Source organism: Megascapheus bottae, chromosome 24, assembly GCF_031878675.1.
Source record: "Megascapheus bottae isolate mThoBot1 chromosome 24, mThoBot2.hap1, whole genome shotgun sequence".
NCBI lineage: Eukaryota > Metazoa > Chordata > Mammalia > Rodentia > Geomyidae > Megascapheus > Megascapheus bottae.
The window spans coordinates 10,948,936-10,968,153 of record NC_143532.1 but is presented as its reverse complement, the minus strand read 5'-3'; the positions used below and the strand labels follow the sequence as shown (position 1 = coordinate 10,968,153).

The window sequence follows — 19,218 nt, the reverse complement described above, 5'->3', positions numbered from 1 at the left end:
GCTGTGGCTTCAGGGGTAGGGTGGTAGCCTTGAGCTGAAGAGCTCAGGGCCAGTGCCCACACCCAGAGTTCAACCACCATGACCCCCCCCCAAAAAAAAAATTCAAGACTCCATTAAACCAATGGCAGAGTGCAGTGGCAAGGGCTCATCACCCCAAATAGAAGGGAACCACAATGGCTGGGCATAGTGGCACATGCCTTAAAGAAAACACAAGAAATCTCATTTTAGGCTAGCATAACTTGAGACCCTATTGTAAAATTTACCAATGCAAACAGGTACTGGCAAAGTTGCTCAAGTGGTAAATAGACCTTGAGTTAAAGCTCCACAGGGGAAAAAAAGATTATTCGTGAGTTCCTTTTATGTGCTAAAATTTGAAAATGGCAATTGCAGAATTGTTAGATTTAGCTTGTTTTTTTGTTTGTTTGTTTTTTATTTGGTTGGTTGGTTGGGGGTTTTTTGTTTTGGTTTGGTTTTTTTGTCAGTTATGGAGCTTGAACTTGGGATCTGAGCACTGTCTCCAGTTTTCTTTCAGGGCTAGCACCCTACCACTTTGAGTCACAGTGCCACTTCTGGTTATCCAGTGATTACTTGGAGATGAGTCTCACTGACTTTCCTGCTCAGGCTGACTTTGAACTATGATCCTTAGAGTTCAGCCTCTTGAGCAAGCAGGATTATAGGTGTGAGCCACCAGCACCTGCTTTAGCTTGCTTTGTGTAGGGGTGACCCAGGGACTCATGAATGCAAGCAGATACTTTACCATGGAACTGTAGCCCTGGCTTTGGGGTGCATTTTGAGAGGGACAGGAGATATGTTTGGTAATAACATGAAAAGTATTAAAGACTGATAATATTTTAAATGAAATTTTAACATTTAGGTAAAATAAAATGCTTTAGAAATCAAAACATCAGGAATAATTGATGTTAAAAGTTTAGATGATACCTGAAGAGTGACTTACAAATTATTACCTGCCTTCATTTAGTTGCCTGGTGATGACAAAAGGTAGGAGAGTGTTTTAGAAATAGGAACTCTTTGCGTATCCCATTGGTCTAGGCTTGGTTTGTGCTGTTTACTCAGGAGGTTAAGGTAGGAAGGTCACTTAAGCCCGAGAATTACAGGCAAACTTGGACCCTGCCTCAAGAAAGTTAAATAAAAGAGAAAAGCAGCGTGGTAGCACATCTCTGTAATCCTAACAGTTAATGGGTAAAAGCGGGAGGATTGTAATTTCAGGGCGAACCTGGGCTAAACAGTAAGATTCTGTCTCACAAAAGGGAAACGGATCAGGCACCAATTGCTCATGCATGTAATCCTCGCTATTTAAGAGGCTGTATCCTTGAGGAATTGAAGCCATCCCAGGGAGAAAAGAACACAAAACTAATTAATCAGCAAAAGCTATGCCGGGGGTATATCTTAAGGAAGCCAACCTAGTGCAAGGCCCAAGGAAAAAATTAGTTAAAATTGAAATTTGCAACACTGGTTATTTTTCACTTTGTGCTACAAAAGATGCATCCCTGTTTATAACATGAGTGAAATTCCTTTGTTATTTGTCTAAGAATAAAAGGTCACAAGTAAAAATTTTTAGACCAAAAAGGCAAAGTTCAGGAGCCATGAGTTTGGCATAGTGGTAGAGTGCTTGCCTAGCATGCACGAAGACCCGGGTTTGATTCCACAGTACCACATACATAGAAAAAAACTGGAAGTGGTGTTGGGGCTCAAGTGGTATACCTCTAGCCCTTGAGAAAAGTCCAAGGACAGTGCTCAGGCCCTGAGTTCAAGCCCCACAACTGGCAAAAATAAAATAAAAACAAAAAGGCAAAGTTCAAAACTTAGAAATATTCTAGTTTCAAAAAACATAGGAGAAAGAACATCAGTTTATACTCTTTTGACCAAACATTATTTGTTTCTACTTTTAAAATTTTTGAGTTAATGTGCATATGTAATATAAAATGGCCTCATCAGAAGTGGAGTTGTGAGTAGTGCAATAGCCTTGAGCAAAAGAGCTTAAAGATAGTGCGCAAGCCCTGAGTTCAAGCCCCACAACTGACCAAAAAAAAAGAAAGAACTGAAATTGTTTCATTGTTCAAAGCACTAGTTAGTTGTAATCATAGCTACTCAGAAGACTTAAGACCTAAAGGATCAGTTTAAAGCCAGCCTGGACAGAAAAGTCCACAAGTCCTTGAGATTCCATCTTCAGACAAAAATGCAGACTGGAGATGTAGCTCAAGTGAAAAAACACAAGGCCCTGACTTCAAGACCCAGTACTGGCATCAAAAAAGGAAGAGAGGGTAGATTTCAATATAATATTTCAACATGTTAAGTCCACCAAAAAATAATACTCAAACTTAGGGTTCCTGTGTACTTGATACATGGTCCAAAGTTGGATTAGGGAAAGAATTCAAATGAGAATATCCTGGTTTCACATAGTGCCAGATATAATATACCTTCTGGGGCTATACAACACTAGATTCTGCACCTTATGTGTGTGTTTGTGTACTTAGGTCATTGCTTAAATGTTAAAGTATCTTTAATTTTGTACTTGAATCTGAGACATAGAAAGCACATTAGACATTATTTTGGTGCTGCATTGGTGATTCTTATAGGAAACTTGTTTCATACCAATTTTTGCTGCTATATATACAGATTACTAATAATTAAAAAGTAGAAATCAGCTTTTTTGCCAAGTATTAGTTTCTGTTGTTAAATCTTTGATTCTTGCAATTATTCCCAGCACTCAGAAATATGACACTGGAGAGTAGAGAGTTTGAGGCTAGCCTGGTCTACATAGCAAGCCCTTGTCTCAAAAATGCTTTAATAAGTTAATTGATTAATTAATTAAAATACATTGGAAAATCACAGTTTAAATGTTTTAAGTAAAATGATATGTTTATTTGGACCAGATTTAATTATTTGTAGGGTATTTAACTCCATCATTTAGAAATGATCTTTCTTTTTGTCGTGGGTGGAGAGGGGAGGTGTCTATTTGTGGGCTCAAACTGCAGACCCAGGCCAGGAGTCTGGCCTAGTGGTAGAGTGCTTGTGTAGCATGCATGAAGACCCGGGTTCGATTCCTCGGTACCACATACATAGCAAAAAGCCGGAAGTGGTGCTGAGGCTCAAGTGGTAGAGTGCTAGCCTTGAGAATGTCCAAGAACAGTGCCCAAGCCTTGAGACCAAGCCCAGGACTGGCAAAAAAAAAAAAACCCCAAAACAAAAAAACTGCAGACCCAGTATTGTCCCTGAGCTCTTCTGCTTGAGGCTAATGCTCTACCACTCTGAACCACAAGACTACTTCTGGTTTTCTCACAGTTAATTGGAAATAAGACTCCCTCGCACTTTCCAGCTTGGGCTGGCTTCAAACCAGGACATAGCCTCCTGGGTAGTGAGGATTATAGGTGTGAACCACCTGCAGCTGGCTTAGAAATGATCTCTCTTCCTGGGCTTACTAAATTTAGTGTTGTCATAAAAGATTCAATTGACTGTCCATGAATACTAATAAAGTTGTTTTTTTGTTGCTTTTTGGTTTTTTGTCAGTCATGGGGCTTGACCTCTGAGCCTGGGCTCTGTCTCTGACCTCTTCAGCTTAAGGCTAGTCTAGCACTCTACCACTTGAGACACTGTGCTACTTTAGGTTTTCAGGTAGTAATTGGAGATGAGTCTCTCACACATAATCGTGCCAAGGGTACCTTTTGAACCATGATCCTCAGATCTCAGCCTCCTGAGTAGCTAGGATTACAGGCATGAGCCATTGGTGCCCGGCTAGCAAAGGTTTTTTAAAAATTATTTTCTAAATATTACCGAATATTCATACCATTATACATTTAGTATGTTCACCCCAGTTTTGATTTAACTTAAATACTAATATTTTCTAGTTAACATTTTAGTATATCATATCTAATTAAAGTTTTTCTTGCTAGTATTCTAATATTTACTGATATTTTATATCAGTCTTCTACTGAGCTGATACTATCAACATGGATAGGTCACAAAGAGGATTCTGTTTTGCTTTTGTTTTGGTAAGTGATCATGTTCTTTGTCCTCTTGGAGATGAATGAGTTTTGTAACTACTTGTTACAAAAAATAAAATAAAATAACCTCAGCGTAGAATTTCTGCCAAACAAGTAAATGATGCTTAATGAGAAAATACTCCAATTATAGAATTTTAAGATTCTTAGGATGAATAAATTTAAAATAAATACATGAACTTTATTTTTTTAAATAGCAGCAGCTGGTGCTTTGAATATAAAAGTGAAGAAGGAAATATCTAGTCCAGCAAGACCTTGCTCTTTTGAAGAGGCCATGAAAGGTACCAATTTGATTTTTCTCAAAAATTGCAATTAGGTGATCCCATCTGTTTTCTCTATGAAACCTTTAGTGTTTTGTTAATTTATGTTTGCAACTCATAGGGTGTCTTTCATATTACAGAATAAATACTTGTTTAAATTTAGTGAATGCTGCCAGGTACCAGTGGCTTATCATATTTGTAATCCTAGCTACTCAGGATACTATGACTTGAGGACTGCAGTTTAAATTCAGCCTAGGCTGAAAAGTCCAAGAGATTCTTATTGCTACTTAACCAAAAAAAGGCGGACTTTAAGTGTGGCTCAAGTGGTAGAGTACCAGCTGTGAGGCCTTGAGTTCAACCTCTAATATTGGAATCAGCTTATTTTTTACTAAATGCTTATGCTTGTTTTTGCCTTGAGATGGTCCCTCATTCTGTACAGTACTTGATGGGCTGAGGCAGGATGATCGCAAGTTCAAGGACAGTGTGGGTTGCACCAAAACATCAAAACAAAACATGCATTGGCATACAGGAGTTTTGAGTTTTTAATTCCCCAGTATTTAAAATCTTAAAAGTAAAAACTCAGCAAGGAGTTTTGCCTAGTAATAGAGTGCTTGCTTAGAATACACAAAGACCAGGGTTCAATTCCTTAGTACCACATACATAGAAAATCCAGAAGTGGTGCTGTGGCTCAAGTGGCAGAACACTACCCTTGAGGAAAAAGCCCAAGGACAGTGTTCAGGCTCCAGGACTGGCCAAAAAAAAAGTAAAAAGCTAGACGTAGTACATTCTTTTAATCTCTGTAGTCAGGATGTTAAGAACAGTAGCTTTGTGAGTTTGGGGACAGGCCAGACTACATATTGAGAAGCCCCACTTCCCATTTTCTAGTGATTAATTGGAAATAAGAGTCTCAAATCCTTGGGCCTGGAGTTTGGCCTAGTGGTAGAGTGCTTGCCTAGCATATGGGGCTTGGCTCAAGGGTAGGGTGGTAGCCTTGAGCTGAAGAGCTCATGGACAGTGTCCAGTCCAAGTTCAAGCTCCAAGACCCACAAAAACAAAAAACTAAAAAAAAACCCAACCATTCAGAGTGGTTAGATACTTTGCTCAAGTTCACATATTGGATCTTAAAATACTGTTGGTTAAGTATGTACTGGTGACTCTTGCTTGTAACTTCTTGGATGCTATATGCTGAGATCCAGAGAATCAAAGTTTGAGGCTAGTCTGGGTAGAAAAGTCCATTAGATGTCTATCTTCAAAATAGCCAGCAAAAAGTAGAAATCATGGCTCCAACAGTAAAAGTATCAGACAAACAAGTACATACATGGTCCTGTGTTTAAACCCCAGTATTGAAGAAAAAAAACAAAAAGAAACAAACTAGTTGAGCTTCAGTGTACAAATGCATGAGAAAAAAGTCATTCAGATCATGTTTATAAAACTAGTAATATCTTGGTACTAATAATAGTCCATAATGTCCTAACTTTTAATTCTCCAGAACAGAATATTGCTTTCGTAGCATTTTAGACTTTATAAAAAAGTTTAGTACTTTAACCAAAATCTTACTAACCAAAAAAAAAAAAAAAAGAAAAGAAAAAGACATGGATATTCGTTTTTACATGTTCTGATTCTGGGACTTGAACTTAGGAGTCTAGGCACTTGTCCCTAAGCTTTTTTTTTTTTTTTTTTTTTTGGTTAGTCCTGGGTCTTGAACTCAGGTTCTGGGCACTGTCCTTGGGCTTTCTCAAGGCTATCTCTCTACCACTTGAGCCACAGCACCATTTCTGGGCTTTTATTCTATGTATGTGGTACAGAGGAATCGAACCCAAGTCTTTGTGCATGCTAGGCAAGCATTCTACCACTAAACTCCCACCCAACCCCATCCTTTTTTTTTTTTTTTTTTTAAATCAAGGCTAGTGCTCTCTCATTTGAACCACAGCTCCATTTGCAGCTTTTTGGTAATTAATTGGAGATAAGAGCCTCACAGTTTTTTGCTCAAGCTGATTTCAAAACTATACTCCTTAGATTTTACCCTCCTGAGTAGCTAGGATTATAGGCCTGAGCCACCAGAATCTAACTCAGGTTCGTTCTCTCTCTCCTCTCTCTCCTCTCTCTCCTCTCTCTCCTCTCTCTCCCTCTCTCTCCCTCTCTCTCCCTCTCTCTCCCTCTCTCTCCTCTCTCTCCTCTCTCTCCTCTCTCTCCTCTCTCTCCTCTCTCTCCTCTCTCTCCTCTCTCTCCTCTCTCTCCTCTCTCTCTCTCTCTCTCTCTCTCTCTCATCTCTCTCTCTCCTCTCTCTCCTCTCTCTCCTCTCTCTCCTCTCTCTCTCTCTCTCTCTCTCTCTCTCTCTCTCTCTCTCTCTCTCTCTCCTCTCTCTCTCCTCTCTCTCTCTCCCTCTCCCTCTCCCTCTCTCTCTCTCTCTCCCTCTCTCTCTCCCTCTCTCTCTCTCTCTCTCTCTCTCTCTCTCTCTCTCTCTCTCTCTCTCATCTCTCTCTCTCTCCTCTCTCTCTCTCTCTCTCTCTCTCTCTTCCAGTCCTGGGTCTTGAACTCAGGGCCTGGAACTGTCTTTGGGCTTTCTCAAGGCTAGAGCTCTGCTACCACTTGAGCCACAGCACCACTTCTGGTTTTTCTACGTATGTGGTACCAAGGAATCAAACCCGGGTCATGCTAGGCAAGCACTCTACCACTAGGCCCCTCAGACTCTCTCTTACTTTGATAATTGCCTTGTTAATTGAAGTTGATAAAATATAATTTCATGAAGTAAAATTAAATTGGATACTAAGTTTTGTCAGTTTAAACTTTGTATTTGTTGTTTTAGTTAAACAATTAAAACTGGGCAAGGGGGCATATGCCTATATTCCAATTCTTGGGAAGCTGTACCAGAGGATCATGAGTTCAAGGCCCATCTGGAGTACATTAGTGGTGTGAGCCCAGCTGGACTGCATACTTAAACAAATAAATATAAGCAAATACAATAATTAGAAATCTTTGGGCCAGGAATTTGGTCTAATGGTAGAGTGCTTGCCTTAGCATGCACAAAGCCCTGGTTCGATTCCTCAGTACCACATACATAGAAAAAGCCAGAAGTGGTGCTATGGTTCAAGTGGATAGTGTTATCCTTGAAGGGGGCGGAGCTCACGGATAGTGCCCAGGCCTGAGTTCAAGCCCTAGACTGGCAAAGAAATTTTAAAAAAGAGAAAATCCCTGACCAGTTTTAAAACAGCCTTCAGAACTAGGGATTTATTGCTTAGTTTATGATTCCTTGAAATCAGAGCTTTAGTTCTTGTGTTAGAGTGCTGTGTGGAGATTTAATGATGAAGACTAAGAAACAACAATAAGTTTTAAATTTGTGTAATGGCAGTAATCCTTGAAGGATAATTTTTTTTTAATACCTTTAAGTCACTGAACCAAGAGCAGGGGTGGGGGTGGGAGATGGGGGGGTTCAATTCAGTTCCGCAGTTTATTAGCACAATATATCTGGAAAGGATGGCTCTTATAATAGGAGTTGTTGCAATGAGATTTAGAACTTGATACCCCAAAATGATAGTACAGCTAGATATTTAATGATTTCTCTATAAAGAAAGCTTTAATCAATGGTATATATATATATATATATATCCATAACAGCAAATAACTCAATCAAAATTAAGTGTATAGTATGATATATGTATGTATATACTGTTGTTGGTGGTTTCTTGGGACTTTCTAGAAAATTTTCTAGGTAATAGATAAGTAGATTGAGAATAAACCAATAAATTGTTCAAATTTCTCATGATTAGGATCTAGGAATAAAATAATGGTGATTGTATTTTGGCTCTGTAAATAGTTGTTAATTGAGTGAGCATAAAGAATAGTTGAGAGTATAACCTTCTCTCTAGTTACAACTAAATGGTAAGATTTAGGAGCTTAGAGAACTATAAAGGTTATTCAGCCCAGTTCTTTACAGGTGAATAAGCCAAGACTTAGAGACATTGATTTCTTCAAGGTTAGAGCTAAAGAAAACATTAGTGATTTCAATTTAGGTTTCTCCACAAAAATCTTTTTACTCTCTTAATTTTTTTGTTCCTTGTGGAGACAGGGTCTTGCTGTATGTAGCTCAGACTTACTGTAAACTCTTTGTTCTCCTACCTCAGCCTGCCTCCCAAGAGTTGGAATTACAGGCATATGCCACTATCCACTCTGTTGAGCTTTCTTAGGTCTTTTTGTACACATACATAGTGAGACTTTGTATGTGTAACCCAAGCAGGCCTTGAACTCAGAATTCTTCTGCTTTAGCCCCTTTTTGCCCAAGTGCTAAGATTACAGATATAAGCCCCCATACCTGTCCTGTTGAAGGTTTTACATTCATATTTTAATCAAACATTTATAATTGAGGTAAATGCTGCCTGTTTGCAATATGTTTTTAGTTAAACCAAAGAACATTGCTATCTCAAATGTCTAATTTTAAAAGAAAACTTTTAAATTTGTCTGGAGTAAATTATAAATAGTAATGTTCTCCACAGTTCAAATCAACATTGTATTGTATCTTTCTTAGCTGGGTGCTGGTGGCCCATACTTATAATCCTCACTAATCAGATCTGGATGTTGAGGTTCAAAGCCAGAAAAAAAAAAATCTGTGAGCTTCCATCCCAAAAACAACCAGCAAAAGACAGGGCTAAAAAGCCTGGTTCAAGTAGTTAAAGAGTGTCAGCCAAGCAAGCACGCCAATGAGCACAAAGCCCTGAGTTTACCCAGTGCTATTAAAAAAAAAAAAAAAAGATTATATATATGTATACATATATACATACATACATGCGTGTGTGTGTGTGTGTGTGTGTATATGCACACACAACATTTCTTATCTACCATCTGGATTTTCAGAATTTGTTTAAAAGGACCTCTCTCCTTAGGTAGTATATCTACTCTATTTTTTCCTTCCCTTACTAGGCTATAATTACCAGGTAGTATGAACTGTACCCAGTTTAATCTTCACAGGGACCTCAGAACCTAGAGCAGTGTTCAGCATATTGTAACGCTCAGTAAATACATGTAATGCAGAAAGGAAAAGATGGTAGCATCTCTTATGCCATTTGATATTGTTTAAAGACTCATTAGAGTACAATCATTAGTTCTGAGACAAATAAATATAAGCAAACTTGTCCCTGCACTTATTCTGAAAAATAACTATTAAATCACTTGGAAATACTTCAACAATCATAAAAAGCGCTTTGAAATACAGAAAGAAGAAAAAGAGGGTAGGGGGCCAGGAGAGTGGCCTGGTGGTAGTATGGCTTTCCTAGTATGCAAAAAGCTCTGCATTCCATTCCTGAGTACCACATACACAGAAAAAGCTGGAATGGTGCTGTGGCTCAAGCGGCAGAGCTCTAACCTTGACAAAGCCCAAGGACAGTGTAGCACAAATATGTATACTACAGTGTGTACATATACCTTATATATGTACATATACATTATATATACATATATATAATGACTTGTCAACAAATAGTTAAATTCTTATTTTAGTGATTTTAAACTTTAATGTCCTTTTCTTCTTTTATGTGGTTATCTATTTTGATGCAGCAATGAAAACTACTGGATGTAATTTAGACAAAGTAAATATTCTTCCTAATGCTCTGATCACTCCACTCATATCAAGCAGTATGATTAAGACTGAAGATGTTACTCCAATGGAAGTAACAGCAGAAAAAAGATCTTCCCCTATTTTTAAGGTAAGTTATGTTGACTCAATGCCCAGATTTTCACTTCAGAGACAATATTGTGTTACATTTACTTTTCCTGTTTCTTTCATGTTTATCATGCATTACAAATACTTCAATGAATTTTGCTTTCAGAGCAAATGCTTTGAACTTTAGCAAGATTGCTTGCAAAGCAACTGTCAGTATCCATTTGAAAAGTGGAGGACTTCATACCTGTGGGATAAAGGAATATTGATAAGAAGTACTAATGGCTGGGCATGGTAGCACATGTGTAATCCCAGCAATTGAGAGGCTGCGGCAGGCAGATTTTGAGTCCAAACTAGTATACAATAGAAAAGTACTAATTGAATTGCGTTTTGTGAAGTAGAAACAGTTTTAAATTTTCCACCAGTGCTTTTCTGTGACTCCTATTTCAGTTGTTGTTTCCACTGTAGTGTTACTGATAATCCATAAAATAATTTTTCAGTTTAGTATTTATGAATTAATGTTCTCTTAATTACCTGTATTTTGCCTAAGTATTTCAGTAGCTGTTTATTCTACTTTCCTATTATACTGAAAATCAGACAATATGATACCATAGTGAATCAGTCTTGAGCCTGTTTTCAATAATAAATAAATAATAAAATAAATTGGTTCTACATATATTTTTATAGCAGTAATAATTTTTAAGTAGCATACATTTTAATTCAAAATTTATATGTTTATATTGTTTGGGGATTTTTATTTTTTAGACTACGAAGACAGTTGGATCAACTCAGCAAAATTTAGAAAATATTTCTAACATAGCAGGAAGTGGATCCTTTCCATCACCATCGTCTTCCCACTTACCTTCAGAGAATGAAAAGCAACAGCAGCTTCAGCCCAAGGCATACAACCCAGAGACCCTGACAACTATCCAAACACAGGACATCTCACAGCCTGGAACCTTTCCAGCTTCTGCCTCTAATCAGCTACCCAGCAGTGATACCCTACTGCAGCAAGCTACACAGTTTCAGACAAGAGAATCTCAGCCTAGAGAAGTATTACAGTCAGATGGCACAGTAGTTAACTTGTCACAGCTGACTGAAGCATCACAACAACAGCAGTCCCCACTGCAAGACCAAGCGCAGACTTTACAGCAGCAGATATCATCAAATATTTTCCCATCACCCAATAGTGTGAGTCAGCTCCAGAATACTATTCAGCAATTGCAAGCAGGAAGTTTTACAGGCAGTACTGCTGGTGGCAGCAGTGGAAGTGTTGATTTGGTCCAGCAAGTTTTAGAAGCCCAACAACAGTTATCTTCAGTTTTATTTTCTGCTCCAGATGGCAATGAAAATGTTCAAGAACAACTTAGTGCAGACATTTTTCAACAAGTCAGTCAAATTCAAAGTAGTGTAAGCCCAGGAATGTTTTCTTCAACAGAGCCAACAGTTCACACCAGACCAGATAATTTAATGCCTGGAAGAGCTGAAAGTGTTCATCCCCAGGCTGAAAATGCATTGTCTAATTCACAGCAGCAGCAGCAGCAGCAACAAGTGATGGAATCATCAGCCGCGATGGTGATGGAGATGCAGCAGAGTATTTGCCAGGCTGCTGCCCAAATTCAATCAGAGTTATTTCCTTCAACTGCTTCAGCAAATGGAAACCTTCAACAATCTCCAGTTTACCAGCAGCCTTCTCACATGATGAGTGCACTATCTACCAGTGAGGACATGCAAATGCAGTGTGAATTATTCTCTTCTCCTCCTGCAGTTTCTGGAAATGAAACTTCTACAACCACCACACAGCAGGTTGCTACCCCTGGCACTACCATATTTCAGACATCAAGTTCAGGAGATGGAGAAGAAACTGGATCACAAGCAAAACAGATTCAAAATAGTGTCTTTCAGACAATGGTCCAAATGCAACACACTGGCGACAGTCAACCTCAAGTTAACCTTTTTCCATCCACAAAAAGCATGATGAGCGTACAAGCTAGTGGTACACAGCAGCAAGGTAATGGCTTATTCCAGCAAGGGAGTGAGATGATGTCACTTCAGTCTGGGAATTTTTTGCAGCAGTCTTCTCATTCACAAGCTCAGCTTTTCCACCCTCAAAATCCTATTGCTGATGCCCAGAACCTTTCCCAGGAAACTCAAGGCTCTATTTTTCATAGTCCAAATCCTATTGTCCATGGTCAGACTTCTACAGCATCTTCTGAACAAATGCAGCCTCCGATGTTTCACTCTCAGAATACCATCACTGTGTTACAGGGCTCTTCAGTTCCACAGGACCAGCAGTCACCCAACATATTTCTTTCCCAGAGTCCTATGAATAATCTTCAGACTAACACAGTAGCCCAAGAAGAACAGATTTCATTTTTTGCAGCACAGAACTCAATTTCCCCACTTCAGTCAACATCAAGTTCTGAACAGCAAGCTGCTTTCCAACAGCAGGCCCCAATCTCACACATCCAAACCCCTATGCTTTCCCAAGAACAGGCACAACCCTCTCAGCAAAGTTTATTTCAGCCCCAGGTGTCCCTGGGCTCCCTTCCACCTAATCCAATGCCTCAAAATCAACAAGGAACAATTTTCCAGTCACAGCACTCGATAGTTGCTATGCAGAGTAACTCTCCATCCCAGGAGCAGCAGCAGCAACAGCAGCAGCAGCAGCAGCAACAGCAGCAGCAGCAGCAGAACATTTTATTCAGTAATCAGAATACGATGGCCTCAATGACATCTCAGAAGCAACCACCACCAAACATGATATTCAGCCCAAACCAGAATCCAATGGCTAGTCAGGAGCAGCAGAACCAGTCCATGTATCATCAACAAAGTAATATGGCTCCAATGACTCAAGATCAGCAACCCATGCAGTTTCAGAATCAGACCACGGTTTCATCACTTCAGAACCCAGGTCCTACTCAGTCTGAATCGTCACAGACTTCCTTGTTCCATAGCTCTCCTCAGATTCAGTTGGTTCAAAGTTCACCTAGTTCTCAAGATCAAGTAACACTCTTCCTCTCTCCAGCATCCATGTCTGCACTGCAGACCAGTATAAACCAACCGGACATGCAACAATCTCCTCTTTATTCTCCTCAGAACAACATGCCTGGGATCCAAGGAGCCACCTCTTCGCCCCAGTCCCAGGCTACTTTATTTCACAGCACTGCAGGAGGCACAATGAACCAGCTACAAAATTCTCCTGGTTCATCTCAGCAGACTTCAGGAATGTTCTTATTTGGCATTCAGAATAGTAAGAAACTTTCTAATTTCTCATTACTCCATTGAAATGGTCCGGTTAGCATTGCTGTTATTAGAAGGAAGCAAAGTAAAGCAGTTTTAAGAATACAGATTGCATCCAGGATTCTACCAAGACTACACAAGGGACCAGGAGTTTGGCCTAGTGTAGAGTACTCACCTAGCATGCATGAAAACCTGGGTTTGATTCTTTAGGACCACATACACAGAAAAAGTCAGAAGTAGTGCTGTATCTCAAATGGTAGAGCCCTAGTCTTGAGAAAGCCCAAGACAATGCTCAGACTCTGAGCTCAAGCCCCAGGACTGGCAAAAAAAAAAAAAAGACGACACAAGTTATTTGTCCCGTGTGGGCCCAATTTCCACACTTAAAATATAGTGATTATTTTCTGTACTTGACAAGGATATTGGAAACATAATGGTAATGAACAAAAATGTTACATTTGCTCTTTTAAGGTGTAAATTTGAAAATGAATTAAAACAGTCAAATAGGTCTAGGATATAAATAAGTGACAAAGCACTTGCCACACAAGTGCAACACACTGAATTTGATTCCCCAGTATCAAAAGAAAAGGTATAGGAAAAAAAGACTGTCTTATGCCAGCCAGTCAAAGGAAGTATTTTCTGAATAGATAGATACCCACCTTTAAGTCTCATGTAACAAGGAATTTATACAAGACTTGATAAGTCATTTTTTGTTAGTATTGGGGCCTTGAACTTTCGAAATTGGTACTCTACTACTTGAGTCATACCTCTAGTTTGTTTTCTTGTTTGTTTTTGTATCATTGCCTTGTGTTCTCTCTTAGCTTTTTCACACACTAGTATTTTACCACTTGTGCCTCCACTTCTGGCTTTTTTTTTCCTGGTGAGTTGGAGTTTTTTGGATTTGTCTATTGCCAGCTTCAAACCTCAATACTTAGCTTTCAGCCTCTTGAATAGGTAGGACTACAAGTGTGAGTCACTGGTGTCCCAGTGAAACTGATATTTTTATATCAGTAGCGGAAACCTTTTTCTTTTACTGTCAAATGCCTCACTTTCAGTTTTGAACAGAATAATGAGTTTCCCTGGCAACTAATAGATATTTTCTTGTGAATCCTAACTAACCAAGGAATGTCTGTTTTCCTTGTGCCACAGACTGTAGTCAGCTTTTAACCTCTGGACCAGCAACATTACCAGATCAGCTAATGGCCATAAGCCAGCCAGGCCAGCCACAAAATGAGGGACAGTCACCTGTGACATCACTTCTTTCTCAGCCAATGCCAGAGAATTCTCCACTGTCATCCTCTATAAACACCAACCAGAATATAGAAAAGATTGATTTGCTTGTTTCATTGCAAAACCAAGGAAACAACTTGACTGGTTCCTTTTAACTGGGTGAGTAATACTTTTTGGCTTCTTATCGAAAATCATCACTAATTTAATTTTTCTTAACAGATCTGTGCTAAGAAGTAACACAGATTCTTAAAATCTGGATTTCTCAGAAGACGGTGTTTTTTTTTGTTTACCAGTCCTAGGGCTTGAATTCAGGGCCTGAACACTGGCCTTGGGTTTTATCAAGGCTAGAACTCTACCATTTGACCCATAGAACCACTTTTGGCTTTTTCTATGTATGTGGTGCCGAGGAATTGAATCTGGGTCTTCGTGCATGGGAGGCAAGTACTCTACCACTAGGCCAAACTCCCAGCCCAAGATGGTACTTTTTTTTACTTTTAATGAATTATGGGGTAAGCCAGGTGCAATGGCTGACCCCTATAATCCTAGCTACTCAGGAGGCTAAGATCTGAGGATCAAGGTTCAGAGCCAGCCCAGGCACAAAAGGACCTCAGACTCTTATCTCCAATCAACCTCTAGAAAATAGGGAAGTGAGGCTTGGCTCAGGAGTAGGGTGGTAGCCTTGAGCTGAAGAGGTCAGGCACAATGCCCAGGCCCAGAGGTAGGGTGATAGCCTTGAGCTGAAGAGCTCAGGGACAGCACCCAGGCCAAGTTCAAGCCCCATGACCCTCAAATAAATAAGTAAATAAATAAATAAAATTGTGGGGTCTGGGAATGTGGCTCAGTGGTAGAGTGCTTGCTTAGAATGCATGAGGTTCTGGGTTCAATTCCTCAGTACCACATAAACAGAAAAAGCCAGAAGTGGCGTTATAGTTCAAGTGGTAGAGTGCTAGCTAGCCTTTAGTAAAAGAAGCTTTGAGATAGTGACCAGACCCTGAGTTCAAGTCCCAGGACTAGATAGATAGATAATACTGAGCATTCTTTTGATCTCTGTATTTCTTTGCTTTGGAAAGTCAGGATAGTAGATAGATGCAAATTGCATTTCCCTTATACTATATATTGAATATGGTAATACCCTCTCTCCAAAAAAATACTAATAACAGTATGAAAGAATAAGTATGGGGGGAGGGAAATGGGTACCAAGACATGTGAAAGGGTATCAATGTATGTGAATTAATGCACCTTCTATCTGGCAAATATCATGTAACCCTTTTACTAATTACAATAAAAAAAAGAATAAATATGATAAAACTCTATTTAACCTGGGTGCTGGTGGCTCACGTTTGCAATCTAAGCTACCCAGGAGATTGAGATCTAGGAATTGTGCTTCGAAGTTAGCCAAGTCAGGAAAGTCTGAGATTCTTCAGGAAAGTCTGTGAGAATCTTTTATCTCCAATAATCACTGAAAAATTCAGAAGTGGAGCTGTGAGTTTAGTAGTAGAATGCTAGACTTGAGACAAAAACTCAGGTACAGTGCCCAGGCCCCAAGTTTAAGCATTAGGACCAGCACCACAAAAAAAGCTACAGTTATACTTTGGGATTTTCTTCATGACAAACCCTTTGTAAATGCTTCCTTTTCTTAGTAAGGTTTCTTTTTTTTCTTTTTGTTTTCAGATCTTTCCTGAAGAAAATCATGATTCCAAGATATGTCCTAAGATCTTAATGATTCCATGAAGATTGCTAAAGCAAAATGTTAAAAACTGTATTTGAATAAATGGATCGATTTTACTCTGATTGCAAAAGAGCACACTGTGCTACCTAATGCAATCTAGCCACCAATGTTAACATATTCACAGTTTATATTTCTAATAACAGTTATGACTGAGAATCTATGGAGTGTCCAGTTGGTGGAAATAATTGTTGCTATTTTCGTAGGCACAGATTCTTTAAAAGTATAGGTCAAATTAAAGGCTAGATCACTCAGTTATTATTGTGATTAGAAAATATTGTTTACTTTTGTTATTCATTTTTTCTCTCCTGCATTATTTATGTTAAGTAGTGTCTTGTGAAAAAGTAAGGCTCAATAATAACTAAGGCTGTGATTTTTTTCTCTCAATATAAAGAACACAGCTGTTGGCCAAACTGAAGGAATCTTTTTTTTTCTTTTTCAGTTTTTATAGAGAAACTGAAATAGTAACAATCTGACAAATAAACTATATTAAGAGGACTCAAGTGAACACAAAGGCAGATGACATACAAAACTGGGGACAGCTGGAATGTTACTGATTTTTATTTTTTCAGAGGATTATTCTCTGTGTTTCTACTAAAGGGTATAGCCATAAATGTATAGAAAAATCATTATTTTGCTCTATGAAAAATGAAGGGGGTAATATATGGTAAATTATGTTCTGATATCCTCCTACAGTAGTTTAAACGGACAGTAGTTTTGAGTTTATTTTCTTTTTCACCCAGTCTTAGGCTGGCCCGTTTTCTATTCATCTGTATTATCTTATACCTACTTAAAGATGACTATTAATATACTACTGGCTTTGTGACTCTGTAGCAGTTTAAAGAAAAAGGCCACTTCAAGGTGACCTAGAAATCCTGCAGCACAGGGCAAGGAATATTCTTTTAGGAAATACTGAGAGTTGATTTTTGAGGGAAAAAGTTTGGAAGTTATCAAAATTCTCCCTCTAATAGAACAAGGCATAAATTTCCATTAAAAAAAATTAAAAGATTTCGAAAATGTCACTTCTCCCTGGGCTGCAGTGAATATAATTCACTCGTCACCTCAGTGCTTTTACAGTTTGTAGTGGTCACTAACCTGATGGTTCCCACAGCCTTAGGCTTTACAAGGTTATATCATTGACTTAAAATGAAGAATTGATTTGTGTTACATCTATAAAGAGCAAAATAATACACTCCAGAACTTACAGTTGTAGCATTTACAGTTTTGGGGGTTCTTGCCACCCATGGGATGCCTGCTTCTAACTATCACCTGTGTCTGGACACGTGCTTATCTCATTTTCCTTTTGGCATGTGGAAAGCTGTCCATGCAGTGTCAAGCCAACCGTGTGTGGAGTCTATGTGTTAATACAATATTTTGGTATCCTGTCCATTTATTTTTAAATGTACAAAAAATAGCCTATTAATGGTTATTGAAGGCTACTTTTCTGTTCTTTATTTTCTTTCTTTTTCCCTTCTCCTATTGTATACATTTAGTTGACTTCTGTATAGTTGTGGCATTGGGTTTTTTTATTCAACCAGATTTTCCCCCTTTGTGATGGTCTTCATTGTTTTTTTGAATGTGTTATTCTTCTGATTTGTATTTTCTCTTCATTCTCATATATCCTTCCCTTCACTCCTAACCTTTTCTTTCTTTCTCTCTCTGATTGAGAGGCATAATTATGTTTTCAGTAGTACAGGCTTCTGGCCGATATGAAGGGAACTTTCAGAAAGAGACCTACTCTGGGTCATTTAATTTTGAATACAGTTTTCAATCGTTCAAGTTTTGGATGGTTTATATCTAATGTGTGTTTCATTTTTTTGGAAAGCTATATTTTGTATTTAGGAAATGGTATACTATTTTGCTATTTGTACTGAGTGAGTACATTGGCATAAATATAGAAATTTATATATATACATATATATAAACTATTCTTTTTTTGCCACACATTTTTGTGGTAAATTTGTGAGTTTGTCTGATGTTCTACCACAACGTGGCGTCTGATAACAGTGACAGGGGAAGGGGGGGTTTGTTATGTCTTTATGAGTATTTAAGTACCTTTTGAAACAAATGACCTGTTCATCTGTAGCCATTCCATCAGGCAGTTCCTTGATGTTATTAAGTGGGCTAAAGGCAGCTTACAGTGTGTTTGCTGGATCTTTCACTCAGCAGAACATGAAAGAGTTAGGAAACCCATTGAGGCAGTTTGTGTCAAATGGTGTTTTATAAGAATGAGCCATTCAGTCTTTGCTCACTATATATTTAATATTTTATTATTGTTATTGTTAATATTAATTGGCTTTCTGTATTCTATGCCTTTTATTTATAAAGACACTAAAAAATTTGTAATTTTAATAACATTTCTCCCATCTTGTAATACCCAAAGCAAGCTACTTTATAAATTCTCTTAACCAAAAGTATTTTTTCCTCAATATAGCTCTTCTCCGCTGGGATTAGGAAAGATTCTCCAATATAGTTCAGGTTTCAAGATGGATCAGCCACACAATCCAGTGCTTCAAGTTTAAAATGTAAAATTCTAACCCTAGAGAATTGTCTGTAATGCCAGAGAACATAATCCCAAAATATATTTTAAAAAGAAATAAATTATGTAAACCATGTATTTCTGAATTTTTTTCCCTGAAATCACACAAAAGGCTCAAGAAGCCTATTTGTTTGCCAAGATTTAATTAGAATGCTTGTTGAGATTATACTTGGGATGAAATTGTGGCAAGAAAACTGGCTTGTGTGGTGATTTCTGTCTGTTCTGTAGTTTAAGCAAGAGGCTTATCTTCTTATACAGTGATGACTGGCAGTGCCAAGTCACCGGGACCAATTTTCTGTTTTATAATACCTTAAGTTTAGAACAGGACATAAATATACCTGAACTGTAATGGTTCCATGGGATGAAGACAGAAAACGCAATTTTTATTCTCATAAATTTTGTGGTTATTTATATAAGGGCTGTGCTACCATATTCTTATTCAATAATTATAGGGGTTTCTTGTTTGTTGTTTTTGGGGGGGGTTGTTTTGGGTTTTTTTGTTTTTTTTTCTTTTTTTTACTTTGTTAAATGTTTCTAACCCCTAAAGGTCAATG

At 38.3% G+C, this 19,218-nt stretch overlaps 1 protein-coding gene across 4 annotated transcripts in view; it reads left to right on the top strand.

The window, feature by feature from the left end:
- Positions 1 to 18,742, top strand: part of Nfat5 (nuclear factor of activated T cells 5) — an 84,909-nt gene extending 66,167 nt beyond the window's left edge. For 3 of the 4 annotated variants that reach the window (XM_090357355.1, XM_090357357.1, XM_090357356.1), the window contains 5 exons: positions 4,217 to 4,300; positions 9,827 to 9,975; positions 10,695 to 13,182; positions 14,319 to 14,558; positions 16,071 to 18,742. In XM_090357355.1, coding sequence (XP_090213481.1) covers positions 4,217 to 4,300; positions 9,827 to 9,975; positions 10,695 to 13,182; positions 14,319 to 14,554 — 2,957 coding nt within the window. In that variant the 3' untranslated portion in view covers positions 14,555 to 14,558; positions 16,071 to 18,742. The remainder of the gene's footprint in view (positions 1 to 4,216; positions 4,301 to 9,826; positions 9,976 to 10,694; positions 13,183 to 14,318; positions 14,559 to 16,070) is intronic. The other variant, XM_090357358.1, reaches the window with a different exon arrangement.
- The last annotated feature ends 476 nt before the right edge of the window (positions 18,743 to 19,218 follow it).